Source organism: Bubalus bubalis, chromosome 7 (assembly GCF_019923935.1).
Source record: "Bubalus bubalis isolate 160015118507 breed Murrah chromosome 7, NDDB_SH_1, whole genome shotgun sequence".
In the NCBI taxonomy this organism is placed as follows: Eukaryota; Metazoa; Chordata; class Mammalia; order Artiodactyla; family Bovidae; genus Bubalus; species Bubalus bubalis.
In genome coordinates, this window is record NC_059163.1 from 108,515,109 (window position 1) to 108,532,588 (window position 17,480).

The window sequence follows — 17,480 nt, forward strand, 5'->3', positions numbered from 1 at the left end:
TGTTTGTGTGTGTGTGTGTGTGTGTGTTTTGTCTTAAGATCACCTGCCTCCAGCTTCCAATGATGTGTCTGGCTTCTTAGTTTCAATAGTCTGAGATCTGATAAATAACAACTGCCTCCTCTTCTAAGCACATCACATGTGTCATTTGTCTTCACAACTAAGAAAGGAGCTTAGAGGGATCATACAATTAATATGTTGCAGACTCTGGCTTCAAACCCAGACAGGCTGTTTATGTTCTTTTTATATCAATACATACCATGCTCATTACTGCCTGGTCACACAAGTCTCCTGAGGACAAAGATGGTGACTTATGCACCTCTGTGTTCATGAAGCCCAGTGCTCTGTTTTGCAGTGGCACACAATATATTTGTTAAGTGAATAACCCGTGTGCGTGACTAATGTATGCTCCTCTTCCTGCAGTCAAAGCCTATTTCCTCTGGTTTTGATATAAATATGATAAATTACTAGGTTGATAAACATCTTTATATTAATCCTGTGTGAGGTTTGTGTAGTAAGTATGTATGTGTTTATTTAACAGTTCTTTTTCTAGGATTTTATATGTAGGGTATAAGCATATGTTCCTGTTGTTCAGTCGCTAAGTTGAGTCTAGCTCTTTGTGACCCCATGGACTGCAGCATGTTAGCCTTCTTTGTCCTTTACAATCTCCCAGAGTTTCCTCAAACTCATGTACACTGAATAAATGATGCCATCCAGTCAACTCATCCTTTGTGGCCCTCTTCTCCTGCATTTAATCTTTCCCCAAATCAGGGTCTTTACCAATGAATCGGCTCTTCACATCCGGTGGCCAAACACTGGAGCTTAAGCTCCAGCATCAATCCTTCCGATGAATATTCAGGGTTGATTTCATTTAGGATTGACTGGTTTGAACTCCTTGCTGTCCAGGGGACTCTCACCAGTCTTCTCCAGTGCTACAATTAGAAAGTATCAATTCTTTAGCCCTCAGCCTTCTTTATGGTTCAACTCTCACTTTCATACATGACTACGGGAAAAACTACAGCTTTGACTATATGGACTTTGTTGGCAAATGTCTCTGCTTTTTAATATGCTGTCTAGGTTTGTCAGTGGAGAAGGAAATGGCAACCCACTCCAGTGTTCTTGCCTGGAGAATCCCATGGACGGAGAAGCCTGGTGGGCTGCAGTCCATGGGGTCGCACAGAGTCGGACACGACTGAAGCAACTTAGCAGCAGCAGGTTTGTCAAAGCTTTTCTTCCAAGGAGCAAGCATTTGTCTTAACCCTCTACATTTAACTTCTGAGTGTTTTTATGGAGAGAAATATTAGAACCATAAAAATTCTCTAGATTCCCTTCTCTCCTCCCAAAAGAAAAACAATTAACAAAAAGTAAACCCAGAATATTTTATTATTCATACCCTCCATGTCTAAAACAGAGTTAAAGCAGCTTCCAAAGTGAAAATATAGCATGGTACAAATAAAATCTAAAAGTGAAGCAGCATGAAAATATTAATAGGAAAATGAGATAGGGCCAGCAATTAAAGCAATCAACAATACACACCCTCTAAAGTTCCTATGACTGGCTTAAAGTAGGGCCACAGAACTTTCTAGAAAAGGGGAAAAGGAACAATTGCAGTGTTCATGAGGCAACAAACCAGTTGCCTAATTCTAATTACTCCTGATGCTGACACCATGGAGAAGATTTTCCTGTGAGTCCTTACAGAAAATTACTGTTTAATGTAATAAACAGCCCTCTCAAACTATCCTGACAGTAAACACTGTGATGGATTTTATGGCACTATTTGTTAAAATGCACCTCAGTAAAGGTCGATAGCTTCTTAAGAGAACATAATTTGATAAAAGGGATTTCTCAGAGCACTAGTAAGATGTAGTCCAGTTCATCTTCTGAGTCCAGAGGATCTCAAAATAACAGGGTAGGGGTTTGAGAAACCCCTGAATCTCTGGACAATTGGTGTGTGTGTTGGGAGGCACAGTGTAGGCTGTAAGTGTGTGTTTCGCTAGGCAGCTTCCAGGTAGCATCAACAGACTTCATCAGATTCTTGGGGTTGCAGGGAGAAGAAATGGAAGAACTGATCATGTTCCCTCAGGCAAGCTCTGTAAAAGACTTTGAGCAACAGTGAGTTCAAGGTTATGGTTACTAAGGGGAAGAGGTTCTGCTAGTCTCTTAGTGAGTTCCCTGCAGAGTAAGAATGGGATGGATTTCCTTTTTTGAAAACTTTGCTTCACACTTAATTCCACTAAAAGTCCATCTTGCAGGGCAACATTCTCTTCAGAAAGAATTAAACATTCATTCTAACACAAAGACAAATGAGCAATAATACAAATTATATATACTTTTTATAAAATCAACTGAAAAGATGTCATAAAAGAATGCTACATTTAAAAATAATAGAACAAAATTTAAAGGCATAAACATTTGAAAACTTGATCCCTAATCATTAATTGCTATTATTTGCAATTTAAAATAATCCTAATTTTATTTCCAGATCTGTGTACATAATTTTATGTACAGCTTCATATGTATTTTTTAATTCATTCACTTTATTTACACAAAAACAAATAGATCACCCAAGTGATAAGGTTTATGCAAAACCAACTCTAGTCAGTAGCTACAGATGAGGAATTATGATGGATGTTCTTTATATTTTGCATTTTTATATGGATCATTTATATTCATTCCTCTCCTCAACTTGGGTAAAAAAAATATTTTAATCTTTTACTCTTTGGAACTATTGTAACTATATTAAGATAATTCTATTGGGAAATTATGTTGCTAACCATTATGGCTTCCCTGGTAGCATAGCTCAGCTGGTAAAGAATCTGCCTGCAATGCAGGAGAGCCCGGTTCGATTCCTGGGTTGGGAAGATCCCCAGAGAAGGGAACGGCTATCCACTCCAGTATTCTTGCTGAAGATTTCCATGGACAGAGGAGTCTGGCATGCTGTAATCCATGGGGTTCCAAAGAGCTGGACATGACTGAGTGGCTTTCACTCATAACCATTATGGAAAACTTAAATAAGGGAAAAATCTATTCTTCTGAGTAGGAACTCTCTCTGTAAGTAAAATTTTCCTTCCCTTGCCTACTCTAATGCATTTTTAGTTTGATTTTATAGTAAGCACTAAATTTTTAATATCAATTTTATAATTTACTCTTATTTCAGAGAGTCAGTTTATCAACCACCTGGGGAAGCAATTTAAGTTAAGACTATTGAACAATTAACAAAATCAAATATACATTTAGCTTGGCTTTAATTTTATTAAAGGCTTTTTGAAAAAATGACAATACAACATGAGTTTATTGATTAGCTGCCTATTAAATTATTTTCTCCCACTTGTCCTTTTTCTCTTTGCCCTTTTTGAGTGAAAAAGCAAAACAGGAAGTTGAAGTAGAAGAAATAACCTGCCCTGTACTCAGGAACACACATAAAGCAGCTACATTCCAGGCTCCCTGGAGAGAGGAGTGACACACTCACCGGTCTTTTTCTGGAGTGTAGCAAGAACTCCGAATGCCTCTGAAAGCCCATTAACACATTTATGTATTTATTTATGAGATTTTCCCTGTCTAATGTGTATTTCCTAGGAGACTGGAGAGATACCGGAGAACATTCATTCAATTGCTTTAAAGTTGCAAAGAATAAATGTATCGAAATCTTCATTTTAACCTCATGTCTAATTACTTAGTGGAGCTCTTTAAACATAGTCAGTAGACAATAAACGTATGTTGTTTCCATGAGCATTTCATTTTGCAAATAATCAAGGCCAAAAGGTAAATGTACGTCACATTTTTTTTTTTACTCAATAGGATTCTTCAATATCCGCAAATCAATCAATGTAATACACCACATTAACAAATTGAAAAATAAAAACCATATGATTATCTCAATAGATGCAGAGAAAGCCTTTGACAAAATTCAACATCCATTTATGATAAAAACTCTCCAGAAAGCAGGAATAGAAGGAACATACCTCAACATAATAAAAGCTATATATGACAAACCCACAGCAAACATTATCCTCAATGGTGAAAAATTGAAAGCATTTCCTCTAAAGTCAGGAACAAGACAAGGGTGCCCACTTTCACCATTACTATTCAACATAGTTTTGGAAGTTTTGGCCACAGCAATCAGAGCAGAAAAAGAAATAAAGGGAATCCAAATTGGAAAAGAAGAAGTAAAACTCTCACTGTTTGCAGATGACATGATCCTCTACATAGAAAACCCTAAAGACTCCACCAGAAAATTACTAGAACTAATCAATGACTATAGTAAAGTTGCAGGATATAAAATCAACACACAGAAATCCCTTGCATTCCTATACACTAATAATGAGAAAACAGAAAGAGAAATTAAGGAAACAATTCCATTCACCATTGCAACGGAAAGAATAAAATACTTAGGAATATATCTACCTAAAGAATCTAAAGACCTATATATAGAAAACTATAAAACACTGGTGAAAGAAATCAAAGAGGACACTAATAGATGGAGAAATATACCATGTTCATGGATTGGAAGAATCAATATAGTGAAAATGAGTATACTACCCAAAGCAATCTATAGATTCAATGCAATCCCTATCAAGCTACCAACGGTATTCTTCATAGAGCTAGAACAAATAATTTCACAATTTGTATGGAAACACAAAAAACCTCTAATAGCCAAAGCTATCTTGAGAAAGAAGAATGGAACTGGAGGAATCAACCTACCTGACTTCAGGCTCTACTACAAAGCCACAGTTATCAAGACAGTATGGTACTGGCACAAAGACAGAAATATAGATCAATGGAACAAAATAGAAAGCCCAGAGATAAATCCATGCACATATGGACACCTTATCTTTGACAAAGGAGGCAAGAATATACAATGGATTAAAGACAATCTCTTTAACAAGTGGTGCTGGGAACTCTGGTCAACCACTTGTAAAAGAATGAAACTAGAACACTTTCTAACACCATACACAAAAATAAACTCAAAATTGATTAAAGATCTCAATGTAAGACCAGAAACTATAAAACTCCTAGAGGAGAACATAGGCAAAACACTCTCTGACATACATCACAGCAGGATTCTCTATGACCCACCTCCCAGAAATTTGAAAATAAAAGCAAAAATAAACAAATGGGACCTAATTAAACTTAAAAGCTTCTGCACATCAAAGGAAACTATTAGCAAGGTGAAAAGGCAGCCTTCAGAATGGGAGAAAATAATAGCAAATGAAGCAACTGACAAACAACTAATCTCGAGAATATACAAGCAACTCCTACAGCTCAACTCCAGAAAAATAAATGACCCAATCAAAAAATGGGCCAAAGAACTAAATAGACATTTCTCCAAAGAAGACATACAGATGGCTAACTAACACATGAAAAGATGCTCCACATCACTCATTATCAGAGAAATGCAAATCAAAACCACTATGAGGTACCATTTCACACCAGTCAGAATGGCTGAGATCCAAAAGTCTACAAGCAATAAATGCTGGAGAGGGTGTGGAGAAAAGGGAACCCTCTTACACTGTTGGTGGGAATGCAAACTAGTACAGCCACTATGGAGAACAGTGTGGAGATTCCTTAAAAAACTGAAAATAGAACTGCCTTATGATCCAGCAATCCCACTGCTGGGCATACACACTGAGGAAACCAGAATTGAAAGAGACACGTGTACCCCAATGTTCATCGCAGCACTGTTTATAACAGCCAGGACATGGAAGCAACCTAGATGTCCATCAGCAGATGAATGGATAAGAAAGCGGTGGTACATATACACAATGGAGTACTACTCAGCCATTAAAAAGAACACATTTGAATCAGTTCTAATGAGGTGGATGAAACTGGAGCCTATTATACAGAGTGAAGTAAGCCAGAAAGAAAAACACCAATACAGTATACTAAAGCATATATATGGAATTTAGAAAGATGGTAACAATAACCCTGTGTACGAGACAGCAAAAGAGACACTGATATATAGAACAGTCTTATGGACTCTGTGGGAGAGGGAGAGGGTGGGAAGATTTGGGAGAATGGCATTGAAACATGTGTAATATCATGTATGAAATGAGTTGCCAGTCCAGGTTTGATGCACGATACTGGATGCTTGGGGCTGGTGCACTGGGACGACCCAGAGGGATGGAATGGGGAGGGAAGAGGGAGGGGGGTTCAGGATGGGGAGCGCATGTATACCTGTGGCAGATTCGTTTTGATGTTTGGCAAAACTAATACAGTGTTTGAGGTTTAAAAATATAATAAAATTAAAAAAAAAATTAGTTTCTTTCAATAGTCTAAATTTATTACTAGGCAAGGGAAAAATATGGAGTAAAATATGCTATTAAAATATGCAAAATGAATTCTGGGGCCAGAGTTGAATAAATCTATTTTAAAGAACTTTTGTAGTATTGATATCTATTTTTGAATATCAATACATCTAATATGTTTTCATCTATTTGCATACATTGGCAAAATTTGTTTTTAACCATATATATTTATTTCTAATATTCTGAATTATTTTGACTTTTAAGTCACAAAACAGTGAAGTCTTAGAATTCAGAGTTCTTATTTCTAAACTGAAATCTATTAATAATATGATACAACATTGTGAGGGTCATGATCATTTTATACTGATTCTGTATTTCATATAATACTTAAAAAAATATCAATTCATATCATTGGAACATTATGAAACAGGTTAAAAATGTAATTTTTATAAATTGTATAATGATCAGAACCAGAAAATGTTATTTTATTGAATGTAAAGAAAAATGAATATCTTTAGGGGAAAAAACCATGTAGTAGGTAGCAAAGGTAAGCCCTGAATTTCTCAAGGAGAACATCATAAAAAGTTAAATGGATTGAAATAATGAAAAATAATATTAAAATGTATTAAACTTGTCCTATCCAAAATTATTATTTTTCATGGTGACAGTTTTATGATTCATAGGTTAACAAAATAATTATGTATATTAGATTATTTTAATACATTCAATTGTCAGGTGAATATCACATTCAAATTTGGCCTAGATATTCTACTCTTTCATATGAGATATATAATTTACATAAAAAATAGCACAGAGAAGTGTCATAATCCTTGAAATGAAAAATTGAGCTCAGTAAAATCAAATTATTTGAGGCCTGGGGAACTATGATAGTTTAGACAAAACTCTGAAAATGGAAATTCCAGGATACTATGCATGTTTGTAAGTTCAGTAGGCAGAACGTAAGTTATGCTGACAATTTGTTAAAAGTCCATTTAAGAAATATTTTTGTGACTTTTAATATTTCTGTGGCTTCAGACTATAATCAATGTTTATTTTGTTTATTTCTTGACTCAGCCAAGTTTCAGCATTAATTTATGAAGCTAGACTACTCAAGAGAAACCTCTCTAAAATTAAGCAAACAGATGTCTGCTGATATCATGTGCTAAGTAATTATTTACATCAAACAATTAGTTGAACTTGTATAAACAATAACTTAGACTTTTGGGTCTCCAGGCATAATTTTGTAGCTTAGAATTCCAGCTATATTTTCCTTTTGGGTGAAAGGACAAATATTTAGGGATGAAATGTGTTTATTACAATATATATCCTTTGTCAGAGTTTTTTCCTAGTTATAATCTTCAGAGTCCTGTTAGGGAGGTGATAATAAGCTATTATACTGTGTCAGACTTTATTTTTGGGGGCTCCAGAATCACTGCAGATGCTGACTGCAGCCATGAAATTAAAAGATGCTTACTCCTTGGAAGGAAAGTTATGACCAACCTAGATAGCATATTCAAAAGCAGAGACATTATTTTGCCAACAAAGGTCCATCTAGTCAAGGCTATGGTTGTTCCAGTAGTCATGCATGGATGTGAGAGTTGGACTGTGAAGAAAGCTGAGTGCCAAAGAACTGATGCTTTTGAACTGTGCTGTTGGAGAAGACTCTTGAGAGTCCCTTGGACTGCAAGGAGATCTAACCAGTCCATCCTAAAGGAGATCAGTCCTCAATATTCATTGGAAGGACTGATGTTGAAGCTGAATCTCCAATACATTGGCCACCTGATGCGAAGAGTTGACTCAGCGGAAAAGACCCTGATGCTGGGAGGGATTGGGGGAAGGAGGAGAAGGGGATGACAGGGGATGAGATAGCTGGATGGCATCACTGACTCGATGGACATGAGTTTAGGTAAACTCCGGGAGTTGGTGATGGACAGGAAGGCCTGACGTGCTGTAATTCATGGGGTCACAAAGAGTTGGACTGAACTGAAGTGAACTGATTACTTTGCAAAGGTGTTTCTACTCTGTCTATTATGGGGAAAAAATGTCCTTGATTCAGACAGATTTGAACCTTTGTTGCCAAGACTACAAACATGTGCATGCTTGTTAGGCAGTACTCAGAAATCACCAGTGAAGAATCAGGAACACCACGTGCTCAGCATTATCTCATTCCTTGCTCAGGCAGTGTGCTGAGGCTGGGTTGTGCTTGGGAAGCTGATTAGAGATCATATAACTTTATCATGACTGGTGAACTGGATAGCACTAGTAGCTGCCTTAGGAAATAGTCATTCATTTCCTGGACCAGAACGTGGTGGATTGCCTGCAGGTTGTATGCTCCAGGCTTGTGTTGTAAAAGCATGGGACATTTACATGCTATAAATTCCCCCCACTCACCAGCAAAGATCAGTTATAGAAAACACAGTGGGTGTACACTCTTACAGGGGTTATCTACTAAAAAGTCGTTAGGAAAAAAGGTTTTGAGTTTCTATTTTCAAGAGTAAAATATGAATAATAAACTCTAAATCATCATTTTAAATGAATTGTTAAAATGGTTTAAACTTAGAGCTGCCTTGAATCAGGTACTATCACACTCAAAAAATTCTACACCCAAAATATGAAATGAAATGTGAGTTACCCTCCCCTTTCTATTTGGGGGTTACCCACCACTCTGCTCATTTAAGTAATAAGTATCACTGCTGTATGTTTCCAGTTGTATGTACTTTTATCTGTACTTTCTTGATCTTTTGGTGTATACTTTCTTACTCCTTTTTATTGGATTTGTATACAATGCAGGATCCACCATGTACCTGTAAATATGTACTACATTTAAGGACTGAGTCTGTCTTGATGTAACAAAATATCCAAATAACAGAGTATTTCACATAATCAGGATGTGTTTTCCCTAATGCAACCTTAAGTCAATAAGTAGGCATCCAGGTCTTATACAATGTCTTAAGGTCTCAGGGTACAGGTCTTTTAGATCCTTGGAGTTTTTCAAAGTTTCAAGATGTGTTCTGCAACTTCAACTATTTCACACAGAAAGTAGATGGATGTGTCAAAGTCAAAAAGGGTAAAAGCCAACTGAATCTGCCTAATTTTTAAAGAGGTTCAACCTGTATTTAATCCACACAGATCATAACAGTGGGATATGCTCAATACTACTTGCAAGACAGGCTGAGATATGACATTTTTAAATTGAACATATTGATCTTAATAAAATTGTGAATTAGGCAAATCATGTGTAGACCCTAATCCTCAGTTTCCTTAGTTCTAGCAGTTCAACCCTTCTACTTATAAACATTGAATGAACAACTGGATAGTTACAAATGCAATTAGACTGTCCATAGAATGCACATATAATAACAATTCATTTTAGATATTTACATAGACTGAGCTTTACCTTATAGACTGCTTTGTGTCTAATACACATGAAACACAACTGCCATATTTAAATCAATTAAAATGAATGAATGAAATATTTTAGTTATCAACTTTAAGCACCCTATTTAATTCCTATTGTACATTTTATTTTTATACTTATTTAAATCTGATAATCAGAATATCAGTAAATAACACGTAATAGAAAAATACATTCATGTATGAAACAATTTATATTTTACAGACATTTATACTTGTACCTTAGTGGGTAAAAACTAACTTAACACACCATTTGTTTGTGCTTAGTTTCTCAGTCATGTCTGACTCTCTGCGACTCCATGGATTGCAGGCCGCCAGGCTCCTCTGTCCCTAGGATTCTCCAGGCAAGACTACTGGAGTGGGTTGCCATGCCCTCCACCAGGGGAGCTTCCCAATCCAGGGATCGAACCCAGGTCTGTTGCACTACAGATAGATTCTTTGCCAACTGAACCACTAAGGAAGTCTGTAGTAGTGTTTTCAACAGCGTGGATTTTACAGTTTGTCATTTTTGAAAAATATAACATTTAATATATATAATTACTCTGCTTTAACATTTTATCTGGTCTTTGTAAAGATTTACGGAAAATTAATGAAAACTATTAATAGTAAGGTGAAAAACTGGGTGTGTTTTGGCATTTAAGGAAATGCTTTTCAGATATTTAAAAATTTTGTCTGGACCAGTTGAATGAAAATATGGAGAATTAGACAAAGAAATGAGAGTATTAATTTATGTTTCCATGTTGAATTTTTAGTAAACCAAAATTCTCTATACATAAGGCTGATCTTACATAAAAATTAAAACAAACTATATTTTCATTGAAAATATTTTCTCATATAACTTTTAAAATCTGCTAGTTACATGATACAACATAGAGAGGAAAAAATGCTAAACATAACTTAAGATGCCACTGTGATATACAAAAACTGACTTATAAGTCAGAATGATTATTAAGTATGTGCAGTACATTGCTTTATAAGCTTCACGTTAAACATCATTCTTAAAAATTAACTGCTCATAAGATGTGACAATTATTTATTTACTCATGGCCAATTGAAAAAATAATTAGATTTTCTGTCTGGGCAATATTCTTCCATAGAGTAACTAATATCAGTTTGAAATGAACATTTGTGTAACATCAAAGAACATGTCTATTGTGATCACACTTTCTATCACCAGTGTGTGGCGCAGCTTGTGTCTGGCACACAATCAATGCTCAACAAATATTTGGTGAGTTAATTAAAGGACATGCAGGATAAGTACAATTCGGATTTTTAAAATTTTATTTTAGTTCTTGTGTAAACCAACATGTTCCTTATCAAAGGGACACTTAGATGCAACCAATTCATTATGTTTAATTACTAAAGATTGTTTTACTTATTTACTGAGATCAAGTAATAAAAATGAAACCTTAAAGACATTTTAAAATTTTAGAATGAATCATCTTAAAATCATGATTGTATAATAAAATTATGGCATAAATTTTGATTGAGTATCCATAAAAATTATTTCAGTTGCATTTAGAATTTATTTTTATCTATAAAGTACAGAAAGATTCTAACATATATACTGTTTCTAATTTTTAAAAATAATTCTCTGCTGCACAGTCTCTCTGACAAACTACTAAAGACTGTGAGTAGTATATTTGCTCTCAATTAGAAAATAATATTAATGGAGAGAATCCTCTGTTCTTGGAAGACAAATAATAATTCTCAGCTGGGATCTAATAATAAGCAATAGATTTATTTTAAAAGAATATGTGAACTACTAACTGGCATAGTATCATTTTGTTTTTAATATTGGCACTTTTCTATGGACGGTACTTCCATAGAAGGAAGGTACTTCCTAGCAAACTATATAATGACAAGAATATAGGAGAGCAACACAAGTGTCAGTGTGGAACACAAAATGAGTTGATATGGTTTCCCATTTTACTGGAGGTCAAAGGCTCTCAGCATGCACTGATTTAATATGGGCATTAAAAAATGGTTGTGATTTTGACAGGCAGAGTTATAGAAGGCACATTCTAATCAGAGGATATAGTCTTACCCAAAGTCCCAGGGAATGTATGAGAGGAAAGACAAATTTAAAGCTAGTCAGGGACATATTAGTAACATCTCAAATGCTAAAATTCAGCTACATCCTTAATTAACAGGCGGCAGGAAATAATTGAGAGTCTGAGAAAGGACATATGATCTGAGCTATAGTATAGGAAGCTTACTGCATGAAGCCTTGAATGAGAGTAAGAAGAGATGATGACTAGAGGTAAAAGTTATAGTCCTGGCAAGGAATTTAAAAGAGATATTTTTAAAATAGTAAACCAATATATTTTTTCCCCCAGTAATTCCTTGGTCCTACGTGTCTTGTGACTCTGCCATTAATTGTTTAAATGGTATTTATTACTTTGTAGGAAACCACATCATCAAGTGAGGAATAACAGGAGTAACTATTCAATGCTGAGATTCAAATAAAACTTAACTGAGACCCCAGCAAAAATAGTCTTGAAAAGTTGTGGGGGGGGTGTGTGTGTATGTGCACACGTGCGTGCGTGTGTGTGTGTGTGTGCATGAGAGAGATTTTCTAAATCCCCAAATTTTCCCTTTGCATTTCACAGGAAGGTTTTGGTAAACTGAGCACAAAATTTTGTTATAACCCATACAGTAGAGTTGATGTAGTATATAATGCTACAATATCAGAGCAGAATTTCCTCTAAGAATAAGGGGGGAAAAAAGCAAGTTGGGAGACAGTGAATAAACTTGAAGACAATTGTTCTGAAGCAAAGATAATTGCTGATTTTTCTAAAAAGGGACCAAAACTAATACCACCCCTCTTCCTAAACTGTAAGAAAATTTTGCTTTGTAGGGCGCTCTGGGCCAACAAGGGCAACCCTCATAAAATAAAAATATGTTTACCCAAGGGAGGGCACAAGATGGCATTCGGTGTATTATAAACTTCAAATAGAATGCTTAATAAGAACTGATGGATTTTTTAAATAGCTTGAAAGTGCAAAATACTGCTTCTTTGCTGCACTGAGTAAGAAGCATTCAACACTAGTGCTCCTGAATCGAACACTGTAATTTTATTTGATCTAATACCATCTTTCATTTCTGAAAGACAGTAGGCTCAGTAGATGTAAATATCAGAATCAACATGGTATTTTACCAAATCTGGCTTTCTGAGAAGGGGAATATATTACTTTCAACTTTGTTCCATAATTTAGTACAAATTCAAGCATAAGTGAAGAATAAGATCTTTCTATTTCCTGAAAAATGCTTCAATCTAATAACTTTTGGAGATCTGCCTTGCCTATTCTCTGCTAAATATAAGACTCTGAAAAGGAACATGGGCAATCAAAAAGATGTTTGAGTGCTTATTATGCTACCTGTAAAGAACACGCATATGCCAGGGAGATAGGATTCTCAGATTGGGTGTCATATTTAGGTCATTAGGTTTGACATTTCATTTACAATAAAAATTACATATGCTGGTAAGACAAGACATAGCCAAGTGGGAGGAGGTTCCCTAAGTGGTGTCTGTGACATTACCATATAGATGGAGACATAAATATAAATGAAGCATGCTATCACTTGTTGAATTGTATTTGATGTTGAGACAGTTTAAGATTTCTGTATACTGAATATGAAAGAACAAACAGAAAGTATCTGTTAAGATTATATGCCAGCTAGCATATTTAAATCTTAAGAGAAAATAAAAATCACTATTGGAAAGATGATAACTTTAATAAATACAATAATGTATAATTAGATAAGTGCATTATAATTTAAAGCCAATGGAACTGTGAAAAGGAAACTATTTATTAATTGTAACATATAGAATTACACATTTTTTTCAAAATACTGTCTTAAAAATCACGCTAGTACTTCAGTTGTGCAAAACAAGTATGGTTTTGAACAACAATAAAGTTTAAAATACTTAAGGATATTAACAATGATCGATAAATATGGGGTCATTCTGCCTAAAATGGTATCTTTTTCCATAAGGAAAATTATACAAGTAGAGAGAGACTGAAAATGAGTGAGGTCGGAGCTGGCAGTAGGTTGATTGGGTAACATTCTCTAGCAGGGACTGAACTCCTCCTGGCAGAAGTTCAGTTCAATTCACTCAGTTCAGTTCAGTTGCTCAGTCATGTCCGACTCTGCGACCCCATGGACTGTAGCACGCGAGGCATCCCTGGCCATCACCAACTCCCATAATTTACCCAAACTCATGTCCATTGTGTCAGTGATGCCATCCAACCATCTCATCCTCTGTCATCCCCTTCTCCTCCCGCCTTCAATTTTTCCCAGCATCTGGGTCTTTTCAAACAAGTCAGCTCTTTGCATCAGGTGGCCAAAGTATTGGAGTTTCAGCTTCAGTATCAGTCCTTCCAATGAATATTCAGGACTGGTTTCCTTTAGGATGTACTGGTTCAATCTCCTTGCTGTCCAAGGGACTCTCAAGATCTTCTCCAACACCACAGTTCAAAAGCATCAATTCTTCGGCACTCCGCTTTCTTTAAGTCCAACACTCATGTCCATACATGACTAACAGAAAAAACATAGCTTTGAATAGATGGACCTTAGTTGGCAAAGTAATGTCTCTGCATTTTAATATGCTATCTATGTTGGTCATAACTTTTCTTGCAAGGAGCAAGTGTCTTTTAATTTCATGGCTGCAGTCACCATCTGCAGTGATTTTGGAGGTCAAAAAATAAAGTCTGTCACTGTTGATACTGTTTCCCCATCCATTTGCCATGAAGTGATGGGACCAGATGCCATGATCTTCATTTTCTGAATACTGAGTTTCAAGCCAACTTTTTTACTCTCATCTTTCACATTCATCAAAACCTCTTTAGTTCCTCTTCACTTTCTGCCATAAGGGTGGTGTCATCTGCATATCTGAGGGTTATTGATATTTCTCCCGGCAATCTTGATTCCAGCTTGTGCTTCCTCCAGCCCACCGTTTCTCATGATGTACTCTGCATATAAGTTAAATAAACAGGGGGACAATATACAGCCTTAACACACTCCATTTCTGATTTGGAACCAGTCTTTTTTATCATGTCCAGTTCTAACTGTTTCTTCTTGACCTGCATACAGATTTCTCAAGAAGCAGTTCAGGTGATCTGGTATTCCCACCTCTTGAAGAATTTTCCACAGTTTGATGTGATCCACACAGTCAGAGGCTTTGGCATAGTCAATAAAGCAGAAGTAGAAGTTTATCTGGAACTCTTTTGCTTTTTTTAGATCCAAAGGATGTTGGCAATTTGATCTCTGGTTTTGTGCCTTTTCTACATCCACCTTGAACATCTGGAACTTCACAGTTCATATACTGTTAAAGCCTGGCTTGGAGAATTTTGAGCATTACTTTCCTAGCATGTGAGATGAGTGCAATTGTGTGGTAATTTGAGCATTCTTAGGCATTGCCTTTCTTTGGGACTGGAATGAAAGCTGACCTTTTCCAGTCCTGTGACCACTGCTGAATTTTTCAAATTTGCTGGCATATTGAATGCAGCAGTTTCACAGCATCATCTTTTAGGATCTGAAATAGCTCAACTGGAATTCCACCACCTCCACTAACTTTGTAGTGATGCTTTCTAAGGCCCACTTGACTTCACATTTTAGGATGTCTAGCTCTAGGTGAGTGATCACACCATCATGATTATCTGGGTCGTGAAGATCTTTTTGTATAGTTCTTCTGTGTATTCTTGCCACCTCTTCTTAATTTATTCTGCCTCTGTTAGGTCCATACCATTTCTGTCCTTTATTGTGCCCATCTTTGCAGGAAAAGCTCCCCTGGTATCTCTAATTTTCTTGAAGAGATCTCTAGTCTTTCCCATTCTATTGTTTTCCTCTATTTGAGGAAGGCTTTCTTATCTCTCCTTGATATTCTTTGGATCTCTGCATTCAAATGGGTATATCTTTACTTTTCTCCTTTGACTTTCACTTCTCTTCTTCTCACAGCTGTTTGTAAGGCCACCTCAGATAACCATTTTTCCTTTTTGCATTTCTTTTTCTTGGGGATAGTCTTGATCACTGCTTCCTGTACAATGTCACGAACCTCTGTCCACAGTTCTTCAGGCACTCTATCAGATCTAATCCCCTGAATATATTTGTCAGGAAGGAGTGATAAATAGGAACAGAAAGGTTGTAGACTAGGGGTTGACAGACTATATGTGAATATTTCAGCCTTTGTGGGCCACACAGCTTGCCCCAACCACTCAACTCTCTTTCTATTATAGTGTGAAAGTAGACAATTCATAAATAAAGGGGCAGGTTTTTGTTCTAATATATTATATTGATGGATGTTAAAATGTGAACTGTGTACAATTTTTCATGTCATAAAATACTATGTTTATTTCAACCATTTAAAAACAGAAAAAGAATTTTTAATGGTAGGCCTTCAAAAACATGCAGCAACTCTGTATGGCCCACTGATTGTACTTTGCCGAACCCTGTTCTAGATCAAATATGATTCCTGATTTCCTAACAAAGGACCCACCACTATCATCCTCTACAGAACTCTCTGAACACCAGCATACCCCAGACCAGAGGTAGGAATAAATAAATTTAATAGGAACTTTTCTAGTACATAGTCTCATATGACGGAGAAGGCAATGGCACCCCACTCCGGTACTCTTGCCTGGAAAGTCCCATGGATGGAGGAGCCTGGTGGGCTGCAGTCCATGGGGTCGCTATGAGTTGGGCACGACTGGGGGACTTCCCTTTCACTTTTCACTTTCATGCATTGGAGAAGGAAATGGCAACCCACTCCAGTGTTCTTGCCTGGAGAGTCCCAGGGACAGAGGAGTCTAGTGGGCTGCTGTCTATGGGGTCGCACAGAGTCGGACACGACTGAAGCGACTTAGTGGCAAGCAGCAGCAGTCTCATATGAAATAAAAGGAAACAACATGCGAAAGCTAAGAATTAAAGAAATGTTTACTCAGGACATAAAAGTTGGAGTAAAAGTAGATGGGAACTAATATTCTGGAATAAGCTTAGTGGGATAAAGAACAGGAGACTTTGACCCAGTAGGGACAAAATAAGAAAAAGTGGTAAAGAAATTAAACTACTAAGAGCAAATGATAAAATAAAGATGATGGAAATAAAAACATTCATCATCACCATCCTACTAAGAGATGCAGTTTATGCAAAGAATTTGAGTCTGACTACCCGGCTTCAATTTTGGGGGAAAATTATTTAAGCCATGTGTCCCAGTTTACTAATATATAGATTAAGGATTTTACCTACCTCAGGAAATTGTGTGAGGATTAAATAAAGCAATACATGTAATTCAGATGGAAGATTACCCAGTATGGCAAGCAGCATATAGGTATTTCTTAGTATTAATGATATTTTATCTATGTTATTTTGTATCTATATAATGATGACTTCAAGAAAAATAAACCTATATAACATTTTTAAGATTAGGAAGTTAGATACATTTTTTTTTTACTCTTAAATATATGTAAATTTAGTAAATTTCCAAACTTTAAATTGAAATTAGCAAAATTAACCTAAAAGTGTAATGATGAAAACTACATTCAAATATTATTTCTTAGGTAAAGTTATATAGGAGAAAACTACAAGGATCTAAAAGACCTGTACCCCCTTTTTACCTGATTATTGTGTGACTATAGGACCGCCAACAAAGATTCGTCTAGTCAAAGCTATGGTTTTTCCAGTAGTTATGTATAGATGTGAGTTGGACTATAAAAAATGCTGAGTGCCGAAGAATTGATGCTTTTGAACTGTGGTGTTGGAGAAGACTCTTGAGAGTCCCTTGGACTGCAAGGAGATCCAACCAGTCCACTCTAAAGGAGATCA

The 17,480-nt window shown here is 36.1% G+C and overlaps 1 protein-coding gene across 7 annotated transcripts in view; it reads right to left on the minus strand.

Moving 5' to 3' along the window:
• Positions 1–17,480, minus strand: part of CCSER1 (coiled-coil serine rich protein 1) — a 1,462,911-nt gene that overhangs the window by 411,117 nt on the left and 1,034,314 nt on the right. For 2 of the 7 annotated variants that reach the window (XM_044946327.1, XM_044946324.1), the window contains one exon: positions 1,363–2,097. The exons of the other annotated variants lie outside the window; for them this stretch is intronic. In XM_044946327.1, coding sequence (XP_044802262.1) covers positions 2,077–2,097 — 21 coding nt within the window. In that variant the 3' untranslated portion in view covers positions 1,363–2,076. Of the gene's footprint in view, positions 1–1,362; positions 2,098–17,480 lie in introns of those variants that run through there. 7 annotated transcript variants of the gene reach the window in all.